This window comes from Dama dama, chromosome 23, assembly GCF_033118175.1.
Source record: "Dama dama isolate Ldn47 chromosome 23, ASM3311817v1, whole genome shotgun sequence".
Lineage (NCBI taxonomy): Eukaryota > Metazoa > Chordata > Mammalia > Artiodactyla > Cervidae > Dama > Dama dama.
In genome coordinates, this window is record NC_083703.1 from 56,951,866 (window position 1) to 56,976,087 (window position 24,222).

The 24,222-nt window shown below is 47.0% G+C and overlaps 1 protein-coding gene across 2 annotated transcripts in view; it reads right to left on the reverse strand.

Annotated features, from left to right (window-relative positions):
• Positions 1–24,222, reverse strand: part of PHACTR3 (phosphatase and actin regulator 3) — a 206,153-nt gene that overhangs the window by 30,840 nt on the left and 151,091 nt on the right. For both annotated transcript variants that reach the window (XM_061125804.1, XM_061125803.1), the window contains exon 8: positions 7,842–7,995. In XM_061125804.1, coding sequence (XP_060981787.1) covers positions 7,842–7,995 — 154 coding nt within the window. The remainder of the gene's footprint in view (positions 1–7,841; positions 7,996–24,222) is intronic.

Below are 24,222 nucleotides of genomic sequence, written 5' to 3' on the forward strand. Positions count from 1 at the left end.
AGCATAAAACCACTGGTATGTGTAAGTAAGCACTGTATGTAGTTTTATATTAAAAGTAAAGATTTTGACAGCAAGAGGGAACAGGGAAGCTGGTGCCAGTCTGTCCATTCCTTACACCCTAGACCACTATTACAAATGAAAATTTAAACACTAGTAGAAGAATGGAGGAGAAGGCAATGGTAACCCACTCCAGTACTCTTGCCCGGAAAATGCCATGGACGGAGGAGCCTGCTGGGCTGCAGTCCATGGGGTCACGAAGAGTCCGACATGACTAAGCGGCTTCACTTTCACCTTTCACTTTCATGCACTGGAGAAGGAAATGGCAACCCACTCCAGTGTTCTTGCCTGGAGAATCCCAGGGACGGCGGAGCCTGGTGGGCTGCCGTCTATGGGGTCGCACAGAGTCGGCCACGACTGAAGCAACTTAGCAGCAGCAGAATGGAAAACCCTCTGCCCACGATGCTAGGTGGCAAAATCTCATGCATGCCAAGAGGGCCTCCACAAAAATATGTACTTTTAGTTATACTTTTATATTTAAAGTTGAGAACTGGATTTGAAATCATGTATAGAAAAATATACTTCCTAAAGATAAAATTAAGAGTTGAGGAAATTAAAGTAACATCGCGGAAAAAACAACAAAACAATCCCACTCCTGGGCACATACCTGAAGAAAACCATAATTCCAAAAGATACATGCACTCCAATGTTTACTGCAGCTCTGTTTACAATAGCCAGGCCATGGAAGCAACTTAAATGCCCATCAGCAGAAGGATGGATAAAAAATCTGTGGCACATATATGCAATGGAATATTACTCAGTCATAAAAAAGAATGAAATTGTGCCTTTTGCAGAGTCATAGATGGACCTAGAGACTGGCATACAGGGTGAAGAGTAAGTCAAAGAGAAAAATAAATATCATATATTTAATGCATATATGTGGAATCTAGAAAAATGGTACAGATGAACCTATTTGCAAAGCAGAAATAGAGACCCAGATGTAAAGGACAAATGTATGGACACCAAGGGGGGAAGAGAGGGGTGGGATGAATTGGGATTAACATTATACAGCACTATGTATAAAATAGATAACTCATGAGAACCTACTGTATAGCATGGGGAACTCCACTTAATGCTCTGTGGTGAACTAAATGGGAAAGAAACCCAAAGAAGAAGGGATACATGTACACATACACACACACGCACACACACACACACTCAGCTGATTCACCGCTATGCAACAGAAAATAATACAACATTGCAAAGCAACTATACTCCAGTAAAAAAATTTTTTTAAAGGACTACAACTGGAGCACATCTGGAGAACTACAACAGATGGGAAAGAGAAGTGAGAAAAGAAAATTCAAACTGAAACAGAGATGCTCCCCAATAATCCTGTCTCACTCCTGGCTCATCACTCTCTCCACAACCTCAGCCTCCAGTGGGCATCCGCCTTGCATGAATGCGTTAGAAAAACTTCAAGTTCTATGCTTTAGAAATGACTGGCAATTATCCAAAATCTCCAATATTAAGTCAAATGACAGGAGTCTATTTTAATACCTACATATTTGGTTTCTGGTAACCATGACAAAAATGTAACACAGGTGAGTTAGAACATAGTATAATCAATAAATGTGAGACTCCTTCCTTCCAAAAAAAAGTTGATGAAATTAAGACAAAGGCCATACAATAGAAGGTCAAACATAGACACACAACCCAAATGATACAAGGCAGTTAGTTGCACACTTGGCTCCGAGCTTCCTGGTAGCCAAGACAAAAAGGGAAACATGATTAACTACAAACACGCACGCTCCTGAAAAAACCAACGCAATAAGTGTGGCTTATTTTGGTCCCAAGGCCTCCGAGAACAGTCTCCCCAGGGTCCTGAGGGAGGGGATACAGTGCAGCACAAGACAGCAGTGACACTCAAGGGAAGCGCTCTATTAAAATACAGATTCCTGCTCAGGAGATTTGGGGTGGGGCCTCGGAATCAGCACTTTCACAAAGCTCCCTGGTGACCTGGATGGATGCTCTGATGTGGGCACTGGCGAGGATGGGATGACCGATGACCCTGCCCCCCACACTTCCTGCTGCGTGACAACAGGCAAGTGACTGCACTGTCCTGAGCCAGTTATCCTCATCTGAAGAATAGGGCCATTAACAGTTCCTACTCTACAGAGCTCTCACAAGGCTCCAAGGAGGTGATGTGTTTGAAACACTTGGCAGGAAGCTGGTACACAGAAGACACTAAATAAATGTTAACAATGACCATCATTAATAACCATGCTTCTCTGTCCCCAATTATATGATGTCTGCAAGGCTGGACTCAAGACACCCAGGAGGAGCTGGGCTCTTACCCAGCACTGCTGAAGAGGGAAATCAGCAAGTGTTTATCAATATCCATTATTATGCAATCCCCAGCCCTCTGCAAGGACGCCTCAACACTTCCCAAAGGAGCAGCTTCCTTTCCAGCAATTAAGTCATTTTTTTTTTTTCCTGCTAAGCCCAGAAAAAGTCAGGTTTCAATGTTTTCAAAACCCTGTGTCCATAGAACTGAGACCCTGCTCTTTGCCCCAGCTTCCCTGGCACCTTCAGCAGAAACAAAGCCCCATGGCTAATAACCCATGATTATCAGGGGTGCTAATCTCCACCGCCATCCTGAAAAGCAACAAGCCTTGTCCTTAAGTTCTGCAGTTTTCAAGGCAGGTGCGGGGGAGGGGAGCAGTAGCACAAAACACTTATTTTCTGGGAACTTGTGTTTCCTGGAGGCCTGAGTGGCAGCAGTTTGTTCTGGAAACAGGAGAACAGGACGTGCAGAGGGACCAGCTCAAGGAGCATTTAATGCCCACATAAACGTTCTAACTACCAGCTCCTGGAGGATGCTACTGAGCATTCATCAGCTTCTCACAAGGCGCCCCTTGTGAGCAGAGGAGCCCCCAAGGGAGACTTAATAGAAGGTCGTGCAGCATTCTGGAGGCCCCTGGCACCCCGCCCCCCAGCTCCAGGCAAATTGCACCATAAGGGCTTTCCTGGTGGCTCAGATGGTAAAGAATCTTCTACAATGCAGGAGACCTGGGTTTCATCCCTGGGTCGGGAAGATCCCCTGGAGGAGGGAATGGCAACCCTCTCTAATATTCTTGCCTGGGAAATCCCACAGACAGAGGAACCTGATGGGATACAGCCCATGGGGTTGCAAAGAGTCAGACACAACTGAGCGACTAACACTTTCAAGGGGAACAAACACAGGGTTGTTACCAACTACACTAACACAACGTGAGTCCTCCAGGTGCCTCTTCTATAGCAGCTCAGCACCCTGGCCTGGCCTCCGCCCCTCCCAGGAGACCACTAGTCAAGTGCATCCAGCCAGGACCACCAGCAGCAGCTCCACATCCCTCCCCTCCCCATCGGGAACACACTTTCACCTGTCTGCAGAGGGACTACCCTAGAATCTTCCGAAGGGCCCAGGGGAAAAGTGCTGCCACGGTGCTGAATTTACAAACCAGGGGGAGATTCAGAGAAGGCAATGCTGGCCCAAGCCCACAGCACTGTGAGGGAGGTCTGGGATTTGAACCCACCTGGCTGCCTTTCCCCAAAGCCCATGGTTGGCCCAGGGTCGCTCTCTGGATATTTTCACTAACCATGCTGTTCCAGGTATAGGGGGCACATCTGCATCCCCTCCAGCAATCCCCACCTTAACACAGGCATGAAGCATTTTGCACAGAGGCCCAGGGCCTGGCTGGAGGCCTGAATGTCCTGACGAAAGCCACACAACATAAGAAAACCCAGAGACTCAGATAAGCCAGAGACTGCCTCCGAGAACCTGCTTCGCCCGCCACCCAGGCTGGGGGTTCTGAGGAACCTAGCCCACCTCCTCAGAGCTGTGTGACCCCGGGCAAGTCTCTAAACCTCTCTCATCAAGCCTCAGTTTTCTCATCTGTAAAATGGAGATGATGACAACTGGTTCCTACAAAGATTAAATGAAATGAGGGAAAGCAAGCAAAACTCACTGCACGGGCTCTGCACTTAGAAGGCAAAGTTGTCATTTAATAACTTTGTAAACAAATGCCGAATTCTAGTGCTGGACACCTCAAGCTTATAATAACAACAACAATAGTAATAAAGAAAGCTGTCAGGCATCCTTATTACCGGCTCCACCTAAATGGTGAGCACACAACCATACTGAAGCAAGACCATAACTTCCAGAACTCGCCCACTGTGAGAGTCCCTGGGCCTGTGAGACACTGCAGGTCCATTTACACACACAGTAAAGGTGGGCTGGGCTGCTGAACTGAAAGGGGATGAAAACTACCATGAGGCTTTATTCCCCCAAGCTGACTCTGACTTCATATGCCCCCGCCTAACAAGCAGCAGCACAGAGTTGGGGAGACCAAGACCACTTCATCCAAAAACGCTCTGGGAGTGCCCAGAAGATGAAAGAGTAAGGGTCTGGAAATTTTTTAAAAATACACAAGACAAAAACACCAACTGCACTTCAGGATATGGTGAATGGCCGGTTGCCATGGCAACCAGAGGCTGAATTATTCAGCAAGTGAAGGCAGAAGAATCTCTGAAAGGAGGCAAAACAAAGACAAAGGATCCAATTAAACCACTTCTGTAGGGAAACAAACCAGGCAGCCAGGAGGGCTGTGTCTGCCCCCCGGGATGTGATTTCTCAGCCACGGCCCTTCCGTGTCTAATTGCTTTTCCGTTTTTAAACATGGTGACAAACAGCCAAGGAGCTACTATGTTCTACTCCAAGATTTAAAACAAGCTACAGACTCAGTGATTAATTGAGGAAGTCTAGTCCAGGGCCTGCGTTTGGGGTACCACTTAATCAGAGGGACTTCAAGGTCCCAGCACCCTACCTTTTCCCACCTCCTGTCTGCCCTGGGAGACAGGAGTGGAGTCCCCAGAGTTCTCTTAAGCTGAGCATCATTGTGATCATTTTGTTTTCCTTGAATCTCATTTACTTACAATGCTTACTATTTTTTCTTTAATTTGCTTAATATCTTATTTTGAAGGAAAGCTTGGTTTTGTTTGAGTGTGTACATACTAAGTCATTTCAGTCATGTCTGACTCTTTGTGACCCTATGGACCATAGCCTGCCAGGCTCCTCAATCCATGGGATTCTCTAGGCAAGAATTTTGGAGTGGGTTGCCATTGCCTCCTCCGGGGGATCTTCTGGACCCTGGGATCAAACCCACATCTCTTAATGTCTCCTGCATTGGCAGGCAGGTTCTTTACCACTTGCCCCATCTGGGAAGACCCTGGTTTTGTTTAGCAAATAAACCATTATTGACTGGCACAGAAGACAACTGCAAAAGCAAATGTGTAAAAATCATGTTTTTGACATCCAGGCAGGGAAGGGTGTTTTAAGACTGGGCACAAATACTATGAACCATAAAGTACATCAGGGGCCGGGTGGACTGTTGTTCATGTTTGTGCATAAACCTCCATTGGACCCCGGCCACACTCACTCACCGCGCGCTGGCCGTGACTGAGTGAGTGTGACAACAGTTGTGTGGTCACAGCAGACACGGTAGGTCCCCAGAGGCAGCAAGACTCAGTATCTGACTCTTCATGGAGAACATCTGCTGACACCAGAAGTACATGATCGATCATCTGATGACTTTAGAAATGAAGAGCTTTCACACATCAAAGCGAAACATCAACAAAATGATAAGACTGGCCCCAAAGAGGGAGAAGAGGTGCCATTCGCAGACCTGGAGAGGGCTGGGAGCTGCAATTTCCAGAGTAAACTCCTCAAGTCAGTAAGATAAAGAAAACTTCGGGTAATGGACAGGAAAGGAACTGAAAAAAACAAAAAGCTAATAAGCACTAAAAAAAAAAAGAAAAAGAAAAGAAAAAAGTTTAATCTCGCTAGAAATGAGAGACAGAAAACCATGCCTCCTATGATAGTGTGTGGCATCACGAGACAGGCAGCCAGGACACAGAGCTTGATCGGCAGGCACATCCCCTCGGCCATGAAATCCATGCAGCTGTGTTCCCAGCCCACCCTCCTTCCCACCCACATGCACTCATTGAGCATCTGGTTGGTACCAAGCCCGAGAGTGGGTACCACCACACCGGAAGAGATCTGAGGATGCTCTCAGGGGTGTGGGGCTCAGGGGACTGCTCCCCCTCATTACCCACAGCTCTATCTCCAGCAATAACCACAGACCCAGCCTGCCCTTCATTCAAGTGGGATAAGCCTTTGTTGAATAAGAGGAACAAGTGCTTGGGGGTCTGACAGTCTCACTGCAATCAGGCGAGGAACATCCAACGTGGAGAGACTCCTTCAACCCATTAAAATCAAGGAATTCAATAAAGTCCCCCCTCATCCCAGAGACAGATCCAGGTTGGGGGGTCGGAGGTGGGGCTCAGCAATCAGTACTTTTAAAAAGCTTCTCCACAGGGAGCCCTGTTCTGGGTTTGGGGCCACCGGTCACCATGGGCATCTCAACAGCCATCCACAGCAGGCACCCTCGCCACGCAGCTCAGAGCCAACACAGGAGAGGGTCCCAGGCCCTACCAGCTACAGTGAGCACTGATTTGAAAAATGTTAGTTGCTCAGTCATGTCTGACTCTCTGCGACCCCCTGGACACTAGCCCACCAGGCTCCTCTGTCCTTGGGCTTTTCCAGGCAAGGATACTGGAGTGGGTAGCCATTTCCTTCTCCAGGGGATCTTCCAGAGGTCAAACTCAGGTCTCCCGCATTCAGGCAGACTCTTTATCATCTTAGCCACCAGGAAAGCCTGAGCACTGACTTACTGAGCACCTACTACACGCCCCCAGGTCTGCAATGCACCTTCCTTATGGGATCTCCCCGCAACTCACAATGACCTTGAGAGCATCAACACCCCACTTCATGAATGAGAAAACCAAGACCTGGGGAGGTGAGTCCATTGGCCCAAGATCCCCAGCACATTAGCACAGAGCAGCGATTCAGACTGGGACTATGTGATTCCAGGCCCTCAGGACCCCAGCCAGGGACCCCACAGCCTGTGGAAACAGGTGCCTGTTGAGCCCACTGCTCCTTCTCTGTGAGCCCACAGCAGGTATCACCCCATTTCACAGGTGAGAAAACTGAAGCCCAGAGAAACGCAACATATGGGTGCTGGGTTTTACCAATTACACTCACTGCCCTCGGCCCTGAAAAGCCTGAAGTAAAGGCATTCAGAGGGCGACACACTGGGCCCAAGCTCCCAGCAGGATGGGAAACAAGGGCCCATCTGCCTGCAGTGAGGAGGCATGAGCCTCAGGCAGATGGATGACCTGGAGGAGAAGCCCAGGGTGACCTTGGGGGGAGTGGTCCTAGACCAGGGGTGGCAGTGGCTCTGTCCCCAGGGGATGTGTGGCTGTCACAGTGGTGGGGGGGGGGGGGGCTGTGAGCATCTCCAGGGCAGAGGCCAGGGATGCTGCTAAATGTCCCACGGTGCACAGGACACCAGAGTCACCCAGCCCCAAACACTGGGACCCCCGAGCTCGGGAGCCCCTGCTATAGACCCCCGCTTCTCCGAGGGTGCCACAGACCAGCGGCACTGGCAAACCCCACCCCGTCCCCCCAGAGCTTGCCCAAACACAGGCCCTGCTTCTATAACCAGTCCTTCTCCACAAGGAAGACTGGGCCTGGGCGGGAGGGACTCAGCAGTGTCTAGGGACACGTCAGTTGTCACAGGGGACATCATGGGTCCAGGCCAGGGAGGCCACCAAGCATCTGATGCTCCGATGGCCCCCACGGCAAGAAACTTTGGTCCCAAACATTGATGGCGGTGGGCGCAACGCAGGGTTGGGCTGTGGGTGGGTGGGACCAGCCCCTCTGGGGCCCACGCACCCACACTTACTTGGAGAGCTTCATTTCTATCTGCTGCCGGATCTCCTGCCGCTCCTCATCCGTCCTCTGGGGGAAGATGTTTCGGTCCTCCAGCTCCTGCCTGCTGGGCCGGTTCCTCAGCTTCACCGCCAGGAGCTCCTTCTTGCATTTCCTTGGCAGGGTCCCTGGGAGAAGGGGTGATGAGATGACAGGTGTCAGGAGGTGCCGGCTGCTGGGCGAGATGCTCCCCATCCCAACTGCAGGGAAGACCCTGCACCAGAGCCACAGGGGTGAGTCCAGCAGCTGTGGTGCCCCCCAGAGAATGGTGGGCAAGGCACCTCCCTTCACAAAGCCCCCTCATCCCACACCTTCCATGGGTGGGGTACCGATTGTGCATGCAGGTCTCCACTGACCATCATGAGAGACACTTGCTGTCCCAGAGCAATTATCAATAGCACCTCCTTTTCTTTCAAAAGTGTCCGAGTTTGGGTCATAAATTAGTTACTTCTATCCATGGAGGCCCTTCCCTTCCTCCCCACTGCCTGCTACCCCGTGGCCACCTGGATCCCCTTTCATTCCTGGAACATCCCAGCTCAGGGTCTCAGCAACATGTCCATCCATTGCTGACCACCCTACTCTGCCTGGACCATCCTGAGCTGGCTACCTTCTGAACCATGTCATTGGCCTGGAACCCGGCCCTCAGAGACCCAATAGGTCCTCTAATCTCCGTCACCCTTAGGATCATTTCCTCCCCTATCTGGTCTCTTTCTGGTTCCTTAGTTTATCGTCTGTCTCCTCCACTAGACTGAAAGTCCTATGATAGTCTGTTCTCCTGGGTCCTGGAACAGTGTTGATGCAGCAGGTTATCCAGTCGAGTGAGCCTGACTCAGGGTCTAGAAGGCTGACACTGATCTTTCTCTCTCCCCGTGTCCAGAAGCATCAGAGTGACATCTGAGTGCACCTAAGATGTAAGATCTTAAGGAATGTTGTTCAGATTTACCTAACACATTATTGACTGGGAGATTTTTGCAGAAACTAGCACCTGTAGCTGGCAATTTACAAAAGTGAACATTGAAACACTCCAGTCACTAATTTTCTGGTAACAAAACAAAGTGAAAGTGTTAGTTGCTCAGTCAAGTCTGACTCTTAGCGACCCTATGAACTGCACACCCTGCCAGGCTCCTCTGTCCATAGAATTCTCCAAGCAAGAATACTGGAGTGGGTTACCTTCCTTTTCCAGGGGATCTTCCCAACCCAGGGACTGAACCTGAGTCTCCCACATTGCAGGTGGATTCTTTACCATCTGAACCACCAGGGAAGTTGGGTAACAAAAGTAATAGTAACATCTCTCTTGTCAGTAAGTTGCTAAGAGCAGAAATGGGGATTGGCTGCATTCAAGGTCAGAGAAGGGTCATGCCTTAGGTGCCAGGACATGGCACTGAGCTTTCTGAACACCAGAGTCCTTATCTGCCCCAGCCAGTGCACATGCTGACAACTGGCAAGAAACTCCAGATATTAGTACAACATAGACTGTGATTCTGAGGGTATATGGTTTTGCACTTCTATTAGGGGGTAGGTTTAATTCCTGGAGTTCGAACCATCATCCAATGTGGTCACCCCACAGCTGGTGGCAAACAATTTATTAAGAATCATGGCTCTCTAAAGAAAGTCAATTCCCAGCGTGGGGTATGGATATACAAAGTAAGAAATACATCCAGCAAGGTGATAGTTTAACAGAAATTTGGGATAAAGTAAGATACAAAAAATCGTACTTGACTGAAACTTGACTTTCTAATGTGAACTTGTTTACTATGTGTTTTATAGACAAAGGGAAAAATAATGACCCCAGAAACCATTTCAGCCAGGACTCCAGCCTGATTTTGCTTTAATAGCTTTATACATGATTGGAGTCCTGTATTTATAGAATCATAAAAGCCTAAAGCAGTCACATGCATTTTTCTGTTGATCTCTGCTGCATGGTCTGGGGAAAATTGAAAGCCAAACTGGCATTTATGAATCGAGGGAGCCTCAAAGGTCTCTGGACACGTCCTTCGTGAATGTCAAGGGTCTCATACATGGCAGGAAGGCGAGAGGGATTGCCATTTCAGACGAGTGTAATATGCTTAACCATGAAATGACACTGAAGGCGGTTTAATCTTTTCAGCTTTTGATAAAGAATGTCTTTAAGCCTACTGCAAATGTCTCAGGCTTGTCATTACGAACTTTAAGCATATTTGTTCTTAACTGAAAGACCCTTTCATCAGAGATTTCTAGATGTGATGAGAATCCACTGCACAGGAAGTCTTAGTTCTAAGAGTGGGTAATTCTCCGCTTAATCTTTCAGCTTCTGTGAGCACAGCTTGGGCACCTACAGGGCCATTATGAAAATGTCCGGGCTGACAGTCTTTACCAGGCTATTGGGGGTTACCAGGTTTGGCTACTTAAAAGTCAAAGAGAAATTTCCAGACAAATGGCTTAAAATGCAGGTTTTACATGAATTTGAGTGGTACTTCTACCAAACTGACAGCATTAGTCTAAATGAGCAGGTGATCCAGAGCAGGGTGTGATGCAGAGAAACTGAGGCTAGGAAATTTCCCTTCCTATGGGGACCATCGTCTCTGCAAGTGCCCCCAAACACACTTGTGCTCCTATCTTTGGAGCCAGAAATCCCCCTTCCAAGAGTATGCTCCCCAAACAAATGAGACAAGCACATAAAACACACATACAAGGGTGTCCACCCAGCCTTATTTACAAAATAAAGAAATTAAACACACCCAATACATTGGAAAAGACCCTGGTGCTGGGAAAGATTGAGGGCAGGAGGAGAAGGGGGTGGCAGAGGATGAGATGGTTGGATGTCATCACCAACTCAATGGACATGAGTTGGAGCAAACTCTGGGAGATAGTGAATGACAGGGAAGCCTAGTGTGTGGCAGTCCATGTGGCTGCAAAGAGTTGGACACAACTTAGTGACTGAGCAACAACAACAACAAACACAGCCAAAATATCCCAACAAGACAGCATGTGCCAAATTACGGCACATGTGTCATCTGAATATTCAGTTCAGTTCAGTCGCTCAGTCGTGTCCAACTCTTTGCGACCCCATGAACTGCAGCACGCCAGGCCGCCCTGTACATCACCAACTCCCGGAGTTTACCCAAACCCATGTCCATCAGGTCGATGATGCTATCCAACCATCTCATCCTCTGTCATCCCCTTCTCCTTCTGCCCTCAATCTTTCCCAGCATCAGGGTCTTTTCAAATGAGTCAGCTCTTCGCATCAGGTGGCCAAAGTACTGAAGTTTCTGAATATTATCAACCTATTAAAAGTGGCAGTTGTTATTGCTTAGTCACTCAGTCGTGTCTGATTCTTTGTGACCTCATGGACTGTAGCCTGCCAGGCCCCTCTGTCCATGGGATTCTCCAGGCAAGAATACTGGAGTGGACTGCCATTTCCCTCTCCAGGGGATCTTTCTGACCCAAGGATAGAACCTGTATCTCCTGCATTGGCAGGCAGATTCTTTACTACTGAACCACCTGGGAAGCCCTGATTAAAAACAGTGGTATATTCATTGTTGAGAGACAAAAAGACAGTCATGATACGTTGCTAAGAGAAATAACTTGTAGGAAAATATGCACCATATATATATATAAATAGATATAGATATATATCTTTATCTACATTTGCATTTAATTTTGTAAATATATACAACCTTCTTATAAATCGGGATAGAGACACTAGAAATGGACTTTACTTATTAATTTATCTGTATTTTATTTTTAATCATCAACATAGTTTCCTTGTCTCTAAATAATTGTTTAAAAAGAAAGACCCTAGTGGAGTTAAAGTAGCAAAGATAGTAGAAAATTCTCTCCTTCATAAGAGCAACAAGAAAATTGGAAATATCATCAGGGTCAACTTCTTCAGAATTCTAAAAATTAATCAAAGTAATTTAAGGCAACACAGGGAGTCTTTATTCAAGAGGAACTGGTGGAATCTCAGTGAGAATGTTTTGCTCCATCCACTCCCCTGCCCCTCTCTCTAGACTGGAGCATGCTTGCAGCAGTTTGCTCTCTCCTGAGGACCAGGTGCCTGAAAGCCACTGTGGGGAGAGGAACGGCCCTCATCCCCAAACAGCTGCATCATTTGACGCGCCTCTGGTACCCAGAAGTCCCCACTGCAAGGCTGCCTACCTTGGATCTGACTCAGAGCCAGCCCAGTGCAAAACGTCTTCTCCCTGGGGGCGTTGGTTGAAACAATATTGTCTTTCCAAGCACAAGGCTTTCATTTATCTTCAGACCACTCTTGTTCAATACTCTATAGAGTTCTTAATTGGCCAAAGCGAATAAAAACCAATGCATGGGCCAAAAATCCTAAGTCAATTAAAAGTAAAACCTTGGACTTCCCGGGCAGCTCAGTGGTAAAGAATCTGCCTTCCAATGCAGGAGACACGGGTTTGATCCCTGGTATGGGAGGATCCCACATGCCATGGGGTAAGTAAGCCCATGCAGCACAATTACTGAGGCTGGGCTCCAGAGCCTGGGAGCCACAACCACTGGAGCCCATGTGCTCTAGAGCCCATGCTCCTCAACAAGAGAAGCCACTGCAGTGAGAAGCCCATACATCACAACCAGAGAAAACCCACGCCGCAATGAAGACCCAGCACAGCCAAAAATAAATGAATAAATAAAATTATATACAAAAGGATGTTACAGATCCAGTTCCTCTCCAGCCAATGCTGGAGAGCCTTTCCCAGGCACGGCTGGCTGGCGGGCAGGGCTCAGCAGGCACGGTAGGCTCTTCTCCCAGGACCCAGCATGGCCAGAGAGCAGCAGACCCCAGAGCTCTGACTCCACCTCACCTAGCAGGGGGCAACCTCCTGACTCCACACAGGCTTACCACCAGTGAGTGCGGATGCAGAACATCCCCCAGCCCTGTGTCATCAGCATCATCATCCACCCGGTAGGGAAAGGATGCTTGTGGGGGATGTCAGGCCTTGGACCACTCTCTTCCTTGTCAAGCCTACCTCTTCTCTCCCTAGGCACTGCACTGGCTGGCATACTCCCATCAGTGTCTTTGGTTGGTTCTTCATCATCTCCCCTCTAGACAAGGGTGTGCCCAGGACTCAGCCCTCAAACCCTCCTTCATGTTTGCTTCCTACATGACCTCACCTGCCCATGACACTAGGGACCAACTACTAACACTCAGATTCTCCCTCCCCAGTCACATCTTCTCTCCTGAATCCATGCTGCATCTTCAGGCTGTCTCCACTCAGGTCCCAATCAAGTGTCTCAAACAGCATGGCCACAACCAAGCTCCTGTTTTCTTGCTGAAGTGTCAACAGGTTAAGCAACAGAGCCAAGATTTATACCTGGGCTTGACCCCAGCATCCACACTCTTAGCTGTGACCTTCATGGATCTATTAGGTTCAGAAAGGCACCATTTCTAGTGGACCTGTTGTTCCTGTTGCACACCTAGCCCAAGAGGAGAAATGACCAGGTGGGGCATACCCTGTTGAGCTCACTTGGGTGAAGGAGATGTGAAAACAAGCACCTGTAATGATCTGAAACACATTATGTGTGTTCCTATTTGCACACTCTCACAACATTCCCCAATTATCTGTGTGGCTTCCTCTAACCATGGTCATTATCCAAGCTTGAAACATTTTCACTCAATGGAGGAAAACAAATCTGGTGAGCTCATCCACAGAGAAGATTCTGCCTTTTTCATTTCACTTCCTGCACAAACTCAGGAAATGTCTGCTGAGTTCCATAGTGCAGGCAAGAGAAAACAGGCCACACAAGGAAGGAGATTTGAGGTCAAGATCAAGGAAGGATTTCTAGAGGAAGCAGCATTGGGGCTGGATCCTGTAGGAAGGATTCCCTCTGGGGGGATTTGTCATATCAGAACACAGTTTGTTCCATGGAAGAATGTGCCGTGAAAATTTGTCCAGGGCTCCAAAGGAAAATTGATGATTTTGACTTCTACTTCTGACCAAGATAGAGTAATATATGCTGAATTTCCCACCCACAAATAAACAAAAATCAAAATATATGAAACAGTGGTTTTGACGACACTGGGAAGGATAGTGACCCTTGAGATGGGAACCAAACAGTGAGCTCTATGATCACCCAGCTGACTAGGTCTTGAGGTCATGGGCCAGGAAGAGCCTGGAAAGCCCCTGAGTGAAGAAGACAAAGCCTGAAGACCAAGGAGATGGAGACAGCGAGAGTCTGCAGGGTAGGGGTGGGAAGGGGGAGCAGCACAGAGAGAGGTTGGAGATCTGCACAACTAAAGAGTAGATTTAAACCCAATGAAATCAATGGACCTGTGAAGCGTAAACAGTCTGAAGAGCTTGAAAGCAAAAGTGATCGTGTCCGACTCTGTGCAACCTCACGGACTGTAGCCCTCCAGGCTCCTCTGTCCGTGGGATTCTCTAGGCAAGAATACTGGACTGGGTGCATGCGTGGGTGCTAAGTCGCTTCAGTCATGTCTGACCCTTTGCAGCCCCATGGACTGCAGCCCTCCAGGCTCCTCTGTCTGTGGGATTCTCTAGGCAAGAATACTGGACTGGGTTGCCATTCCCTTCTTCCAGGATCTTCCTGACCCAGGGATCGCACTCAAGTCTCCTGAATTGTTTTCAGGCAGATTCTTTACTGTCTGAGCCTCTGAATAGCTTAACTAAAGGCAAAAATTCTCGGGAAGGACAAAAAAGTAAGCACAAACTACAAGCTGCCTACAAAACAGGCATTTAAATAAAAACATGAAAAATAAATATTGTATATTAATGCATATATGTGGAATCTGCAAAAACTGATATCGACGATCTTCTTTACAAAGCAGAAATAGAGACACAGCCGCAGAGAACAAACGTATGGATACCAAGGGGGAAAGGGGCTGTGGGATGCATTGACTTTGACATATATACACTACGTACAAAATACATAACTAATAAGAGGCTACTGCACAGCACAGGAAATTCTACTCCATGTCTGTGGTGACCTTAATGGGAAGGAAATTCAAAAAACAGAGGGGATATATGCATACATGTAGATGATTCACTTTGTGGTACTAGAAACTAACACATTTTAAAGCAACTATTGTTGTGGTTCTTCAGTCACTAAGTTGTGTCTGACTCTGCAACCCCACGGACTGTAGCATGCCAGCCTCCTCTGTCCTCCCCTATCCCCTGGAATTTGCTCAAATTCATGTAAAGCAACTATGCTCCAATAAAAATTTTAATAAATAAAAAGATGCAAAGAGATAAAAATTATAAAGGGAAAAAGTACCATTCTAAGATCAAGAGAAAGTTAAAGGGGTCCATTAATATCAGACAAGGGAGATTCCAAAGCAAAGAGGCTTCTCAGGGATAAATAGGATCATCCTAAATGACAGAGGGACAGCTTAGCAGAAAGACAAAACAATCCTAAATATTTATGACCCTATTATAAGAGGTTCAAATATATGAAGCAAAAACCAATAGAACTGAGAGAAGAAATACATAAATCTATAGTTAAAGTTGGCGATTTCAGACCTCTGAGTAATTGACAGAACAAGTAGATAATGTGTAAGAATATGGAAGATGTGATCAACACTGTATCAAGAAATCTGATCCAATTAACATTTATAGAAACACTTTAACACACAACAGAAGAATACACATTCTTACCAAGAGCACAGGCAATGCTTACCAAGACATACTCTGGGCCATAAAGCAAGTATCAGTAAATTAAAAAGTCCTCAAGTCATATAAAGTATATTCTTTGGCCAGAGTGGAGTTAAATTGGAAATTAATAACCAAAAGATCTCTAGAAATATGCCCAAATATTTGGAAACTAAATTTTAAAATTCTGAACAACCTACAGTCCCAAAAATGTATCACAAGGAAAATTAGGAAGTATTTTGAAGTAAAAATAAATACAGCATGTCCAAGTGATATTGGGGGCAATTTACAGCATTAAATGCCTATATTTGAAGAAACTAAAAGGCCCAAATCCATGACCCCTGATTCTATCTTAAGAAACTAGAAAAAGAGCAAATTAAAACGAAGGATGTAGAAGAAAGGAAATAATAAAGATTGGAACAGAAACTGATGAAACAGAAAATAGAAAACAATAAAGCTAATGCTTTGAGAAGAGCAATAAAACCAATTAGACTCCAGGCAGACTTCTCAGGGGAAGTGGGGAGATAGGAATGAGAAGGGAGAGAAAGACAGAGAGAGACACAGACAGACACACACACAGATTGTCAGTGTCAGAAATTAGAGGGGCAATATCCATCCAAACACAAACCATCAAGACTCACTTAGGAAGACACATACAACCGGAATAGATCTGTATATACTAAATAAATACAATTTCTACTTTAAAACCTTCTCCCATTTAAAAAAAAACCACCTGCAGCCCCAGATGCATGCATTGACAAACATGTAAGAAGTAAATAATTCTAATTCTATACAACATATTTCAGAACACTGAAAAGAAGGATAGATGGTAAAACTCATGCTATGAGGATAGAATTTAGAGATGTCAAAACTAAGAAAGATACCCTAGTAAAGGCTACTAGAGACTAATAGCCCTCATGAACAATGATGTAAAATTCTCAACAAAACAGTAGCAAATCACATCCAACAATTGATAAAAATGACCAACTGGGAGGCAAGGTGGTTTAACATTTGAAAAGCAACCCATGTCATTTGCCAAATTAACAAACTTTGGAAAAGAAAAAAATATACTATTAGACCACCCTTTGATTGATGGGGTGCCGACTCTATCAGAGCAGACTGGCCCCTCCTGGGTTCTGCCTGGTGTCTTACTGGTGAGATAACAAGAGGGAAGGTTAAGTTCATGGAGGTGGGAAATGTCCCAGGTCACCACTGAGAGCAGTGCTAAGGCAGGCTGCCTTCTGGCCCAAAGAAGCCTGATCTCTCACTCAGCTATGAGAACAGTGCAAACAACCAAAGCCCAACAGCATCAGTTAGAGGCAAGGATCCCCTTCCCCCACCCACATCTCCTCTCCAGCAGAAACCACTATGGCTGTTTTGCGGGACTTGCTTCCAGATCTAATTTGTCTGCCATTAACAACTGACACCCCCATTTAACAGAAGTGGGATCACACCACATACAGCACAGCAAAGGCTGGCTCGTTCACACATCTGATTCTAAAGCAGGATGACCTGACCCAACTCTCCCTTCAATGGCTCCAGACATCCCCCGAGTGTGGATGTCCCCTCATCCCATTACCTGTTGGTCCAGCTCCCCTGTGAATGGACATCTAGGTTAGGGCTTATTCTGGCTCTTTTAAGCAAAGCTTCAGGGACTGCCCTCATTTCTGTGTTTCCCCGCACATGAATGAAAATTCCCATCAGTTCCATTTCTGGGAAGGCAAGCATTCCTGAGCCAAAGCTGCTGTGTATTTTAGGTTTAGACAGACACTCCTCTCCCCCCTCCACCCTGGATCGTCTCCTCGCTATTCCTCCCAGAATCCCAGTCTTAGAGTACCATCTTGAGAAGAGGGAGGAACATAAATGGGGTCGTGTATAAATATGAACAGAAGGCTGAGGAGTTAAAAATAAACTCAACACGAGATCTTTTTCTCAATTAGTCACATTTCAGAATTTATCCTAAGGACACACTCATGGAGATGTACACAGCCTTAGCTATAAAGACGCATATCCCCACACCACTAATGCAGCCCTTTTCCCAATAAACTACATGTCTAAACTGGTGATCCTGGGGGGTGGGGGGTGGGGGGAAGCCTCAGGCCACGTGAATGGGAGGAGGAAGGCATGAATGTCCCCCTACACACCATGAGCTATAGGGGCCCCAATGAGAAGCCCTCACATCTGCTTTGGCACAAGCATGGATGCTGTGGGGCCGTCTTAAGGCTGCTGGGGACTTTTTGGTTCAGATATTATACTTTTTAATTCTAGAATTTGCATTTAGACTCTTTAATAGTGTCTGTCTCTCTGTGAAGATTCTCCATCTGTTCATTCATCCTGTTCTTTAAGGCTCTGAACATGTTTGCAACAAAGGCAGGTCTATTCCAGTTTTGAACATGGTTGTCTACTCCACAACACACTCTTTACTCCGAGGTTTGGCCTTTCTAGGGTTTTAAAATATGGTCCGTGGTGCTCACTGAAATCTCTCTGTGGTCTGGACTGATCCCAGCATCCCCATTCTCCAGGATCACACACCTTCCTTGCTCCTACAGGTGATCTCTGCTAAGTCCTGAGGAATTCTGTCTGCCCCTGGTTGGCTGAATTTCCACATGAACTTCGGAAGGCCCCTTCACATACCCCCCTTTTTCAGGACCCTGTCCTACAAACTCCAGCTGCTTCAGCACCACAGAACTGTGATTTGTTTCCCATATCAATGTGACCACCACTCAGCTTGGAGGTCACCTCCCTGCACCCTCCATCCTAGGAAGATGCTCCAGGTAGAAAGCGGACAGTTGGTTGTGGGGCTCACTCTGTTTCCCCTGTCATCCAACGATAAGAGTGAATTTCAAATGTGAGCTAGTACTGCAATTCCAGTGGATAATTCCGTGCATCACTGTAATTCCACACCCCCAGAGTTCTCTGGAGTCTGGAGCCTAGTTTGGGTTGGTTGTTGATACAATAGGAGCTCTGTTGTATCAGATTATCACTGGGCCTGTGAGTCCCACAGACAACTCTGCTGCTTGGTGCTTTTGGTAAGAACCACCCGAGTCTCACAGGCCCCACCACAAACAGCCCACTCGCTTGTCCCAGAGCATCCCGGGATGCTGGTCTTGGGAGCATGCTGCATCCCAGTGACTCTCTGCAGCGCCACCTGGTGTGCTTGCGGGGAATGGCCAGTTTCCGGGTAACGCCAAACCCGGAGCCCCAGGCCAAGCATGAGTAGTGACAAGCGGTGTTCTGTGCGCTCATCCTTGTGAGGACTGGCGAGTTCTCACCCCATCAGACTGCAGGTGACTCTTCACATCAGAGGATTCGCTGCCAGGGGCTGTTCAACATACCCTCCACCACATTTGAAATAGGATTCAAATAACACAACACACTTTAGCTTTCACTTTTCACCAGCTGTGTCCAGGGGGAAATGATGTCAGAGTCTGAAGAGAGGGCCACCCTTTCCTTCAGTTCAGACAAGACCACAAGTGCCTGGCCCTGCCGCCCCCCACGGTGATGTCCCTATATCATTGCATCGTCCAGCCCAATGTGTCAGGATTTCTCATCCAGACATGGCCCTCCTTCCACCTCTTTGCCTTTATGGCAGCTTTCAGTATAGCCATGAGCTCCCTCAGGTGCTCTAGTTTTCCCTGAGAATACCCAGGGACCCAGAGCTGGGACATGCAATGCTTGTCCAATAAACAACAACACAGATTTTTGTATAAGACGCGGTAGCAAATTCTAGCTTTTATACTAGGGTGGACCTATCAAGGATGAGATGGTTGGATAGCATCACCAATTCAATGGACATGAACTTGGCCAAACTCCACGAGACCGTGAAGGACCAGGAAGCCTGGCGTGCTGCAGTCCATGCGGACGTGACCAAGAGACTGAACAGCAGAAATCAAGGATGGATTTTGGAAAAGTGCACCAGAGTCACTGACCGCCCCACCCCACCCCAGCTATGTTCTTCCTGAAATGCCAATCTCTGGGCCTCACTTTAAAGATTCAGGAGGTCAGGCTGTGGTAGAAAAGAAAAATATTTACACAATGGCTATTTCATGTCATCTTTCCTTCATTACTACTTTTGTGTACATTTTATAATGTTTGCAATAATACATTCATGTATATAAAGTTTATAAATAACTAAATGAAAATGAATATAATACACAATGAAATAACATACAAATACCCAGTGTGTGTGTGTGTGTGTGTGTGTGTGTGTGTACACTCCTGGGATGCACCAACAGAAAACTCGGTGACCCTCTCTTTAGACACTTGGTTCTAAACGCTCATCTGGTCGCAGCCTCACTGAGAATGATTTGCTAGGTCCCTTGTTTCCAGGGTAAAGCCCTGCCCCTGAGGGTCTCCAGCTGTAGAACCCATCTTGGGGTTCTGTTTAGGTTCAAGTAAACATTTGGATGGCCTTCCCTGGTGGCTCAGTGGTAAAGAATCCACCTGCCAATGCAGGAGACTGCTTGCAATGAAGGAGATGTGAGTTCTATCCCTGGGCCGGGAAGATACCCTGCTGGAGGAAATGGCAACCCACTCCAGTATTCTTTCCTGGGAAATCCCATGGACAGAGGAACCTGGTGGGCTACAGTCCATGGGGTTGCAGAGAGTCAGACATGACTGAGCGACTGAACGACAACAAACATTTGGAATCCTAAGACTATCACAGACCAGATGCCGCACCTGTCTGCTCAGGACACAGGGCAGCCCCAGGGTTCCCATTGGGCAAGTCCTCAAAGCAGGTCCCACGGCTCCCCAGGAGCTCCTCCCCCAACAGGTGACACAGCTCAGCTGACGGATCAGGCAGGTGTGGGAGCTGCCCTTGAGCCGCACCGGGGCCTCTCTCTCCTGTGGCTGTTAACTGGGCTGTGCTGCTGGGCCCCCTCCAAAATCACTGCCATTTCCTTCTCCAGGGGATCTTCCTGACTCAAGGATTGAACCCAGGTCTCCTGTGTCTCCCACACTGCAGGTAGACTCTTTACCCAATGAGCCACAGAGGAAGTCCTCTTCCCCAAACAGATGCAATGTACCAGTCAATAGTGATATTTTTCACCATTAGCGATATTGGCTGGTGACACCATGGCTGGGATTCTCAGCCTTCTCAGATTACCTAGGAAAGTGCAAAACGCGATGGAGGAGATTCTCCCATCAACCCTACGCGGACACCAACAAAGACTCTCCAGATTGGACCCCTTCTGGGCTGCAGGTGGTCCACGCCAGCTTTAGTTTCCTAAGTGCGCCCACCTCTGCCGTATCTCTGAGACTTCACCTGCCTGGCAAACTCTTACTCATTCCTCAAAACCCTATTAAATAGCCTCTGGTCCTCCTCCTGACATCTGCCCACCACCTAACCTGTTCTTAGCCCAGGCATCAGCTCCTCTGTTGCAGGCTTTGTTGAGTTGTATTACTCTTGCCTATCTGTGTTTGTAAGACTGAGAACCCCCCCAAAGCAAGAATGAGGGCTTTTCTAAAAAATACCTATCCTTACTGGTTTGCTAATGATAAAAGTAAGACATGTTCATTAAATCCGAAGTAAGCAGAAGACATGGCAAGAATTAGAGCAGAAATCAGGGAAATTAAAAATAGAAGAACATGGAAAAAATCAATAAAACCAAAAGCTGGTTCTTTGAAAAGATCAATAAAATCAATAAGCATCTAGCCAGACTAAGAAAAACATAAAGGACACTAATTGCCACCAGTCAGAAATAAAAGAGGGACTATTAGTATAGATAATAGAATATTATCTATACTATTATCTATAGTATATTATCTATATATACTACCTATAATAGTGTAGTCAGTCAAGTTGCTCAGTCGGGTTCAACTCTTTGCGACCCCGTGGACTGTAGCCTACCAGGTTCCTCCATCCACGGGATTTTCCAGGCAAGAATACTGGAGTGGATTGCCATTTCCTTCTCCAGGAGATCCTCCCAACCCAGGGACTGAACCCGGGTCTCCCGCACTGTAGGGAGACGCTTTACCATCTGAGCCACCAGGGAAGTCTTTGTACTTTGTAATAGTATAGACAATAATATATTATATTATTAGTATAGATAATACAGATGTTAAAAGGATATTAAAGGAATACTACAAACAACTTTGTGCCCATAAATTGGATAACCTAGATGAAATGGACCAATTCCTAGAAGACAATCAGCCAAAACTCACACAAGAAAATGATCATCTGAACAAGCCTCTACTAAATAAAATGAATCAACAAATGATCCTCTGAAACAAAAAGCAGCAGGCCCAGAGGGGTTGACTTGTGAATCTACCAAAACTTGTGAGGAAGTATTATGTCAATTCTCTACAATTGATTTCACAGTTTAGAAGCAGAGGGATTACTTCCTAACTCATTCTATGAGGCCAGCATTACCCTAACACCAAAACCAAAGATGTCACAGGAAAAGAAAATCAAAGATGAGAATCTCTAATGAACACAGATGCAAAAATCCTTAAAAGAATAGCAAAATTAAATCCAAAAATGTGCAAAGAATTACATACCACAACCAAATGTAACTTTTACCAGATATGCAAGGCTGGTACAGCTTTTGAAAGTCAATTTATATAATGAATCACATCAACAGGCTAAGACTAATAATCACATGATCAAATTAACTGATGGACAGACCCAATACCACCCATTTATGACTTTAAAAACTAGTAAAGAATGACGTCATGAAATTCAAGCCATGAAATTAAAAGACGCTTGCTCCTCGGAAGAAAGGCTATGATAAACCTAGACAGCATTTTCAGAAGCAGAGACATTACTTTGCCAACAAAGGTCCATATAGTCAAAGCCATTGTTTTTCCAGTAGTCATGTATGAATGTGAGAGTTGGACTATAAAGAAGGCTGAGTGCCAAAGAATTGATGCTTTTGAACTGTGGTGTTGGCGAACACTCTTGAGAGTCCTTTGGACTGCAAGATCAATCAGTCAGTCCTAAAGAAAATCAACCTGAATATTCATCAGAAGATGCTGCTGCTGCCGCTAAGTCGCTTCAGTCGTGTCCGACTCTGTGCGACTCCATAAATGGCAGCCCACCAGGCTCCCCCGTCCCTGGGATTCTCCAGGCAAGAACACTGGAGTGGGTTGCCATTTCCTTCTCCAATGCATGAAAGTGAAAAGTGAAAGTGAAGTCGCTCAGTCTGACTCTTAGCAACCCTATGGACTGCAGCCTACCAGGTACCTCCGTCCATGGCATTTTCCAGGCAAGAGTACCAGAGTGGGGTGCCATTGCCATCTCCGGGAAGATGAATGAAGCTGAAATTGAAGCTTCAGCTTCGATGCTGAAGCTGAAGTTCTACTACTCTGGCCACCTGAAGTGAAGAGCCGACTCATTGGAAAAGAGGCTGGCAGGAGGAGAAGGGGGCGATAGAGGATGAGATGGTTGGATGGCATCACCAACTCAATGGACATGAGTTTGAGCAAGCTCCAGGAGACGGTGAAGGACAGGAGAGTCAAGTGTGCTGCAGCCCATGGGGTCTCAAAGAGTCAGACACAACTGAGCAACTGAACAACAACAACAAAGAAGGACGTCAGCAGCGTGGTGGACGAGAAGCTCCTTGTCTGTCCCTGTCAATCTACAACCACGGCTCAAGAAAGCTGCCTCTGCCCACCACGTCAGGACCCTGGAGAACTCCACACACCTGTGCATCTACAGCGGGGTGGACTGGGAAACAGAGAGGCAATGGGACCTGGGCAATGGCAGAAGTGGGGCCTGTGATCCCAGACCCCCAGCTGCCAAGCCCGCAGTCCCACGGAACCCAGTAGTAGCACCAGAGAAGGCAACACACACAACTCCAGCCTCCTGGCCGTGGTAGTGCACACAGCCACAGGGAAATAGGTGGCCGTGGAGGCAGGGCCGGTGACCTCATCCCTCTGGTCACAGAAGTGCCCATAAATGACCCCCCCCCCCCACAGCCTGCAGCAGCAGTGCACACAAACCCCAAGACCCCGGACACACCAGAGCTACTCAGGACCCCGGCGCGCCCCGCCACAGTGGAGCCTGTGACGCAGGAGACCCTGGATGCAGTGGAAGTGTCCGTCATCTGTGTCCCGGGTGGTGACCAGAGACAACGAGGTACCAAGACGCCGGACACACAAGCAGAGGCAACAAGGGCACGAGGTGGAGGGTGAAAGTGCTGATTCTCAACCAAGACCAGAGGTAGTGCAGGTAAGAGAAGCCAGAAACGTGTGCTAGAGCACCACCTACTGGCCAAGGAAAGAAATGCTTCTTACTTCTCACCGGGCTAACTCATGTTCCACTCTTCTGCAACCCCATGGACTGTAGCCCACCAGGCTCCTCTGTCCCTGGGATTTTTCCAGGCAGAATACTGGAGTGGGTTGCCATTTCCTTCTCCAGGGGATCTTCCTGACCCAGGGATGGAGCCCACGTCTCCTGCATTGGCAGGAGGATTCTTGACTGCTGAGCCACCAGGGAAGTCCGTTGAATTGTTAGAATCAAGTTAAAAAAAAAAAAAGTTAAAAAGCTTTACCTAAAGAAGAAAGTTGTTCACAGCTTCAAATGCATCAGCAGAGGAACAACTCATCAAGTGCCATGGAGAACCACAAGTAACGTTGCTCCACCAAAAAAAAAAAAACCCAAAAAACAAACATGACAATTCTCCAGAAACCAAACTTCAAGTCATGGAATACTGTGATCCAACTGACAGAGGATTCAAAACAGCTGTCACGGAGAAAAGCAATGAACTACAAGAAACCTCAGAAAGGCAGTTCAACAAGCTCAGG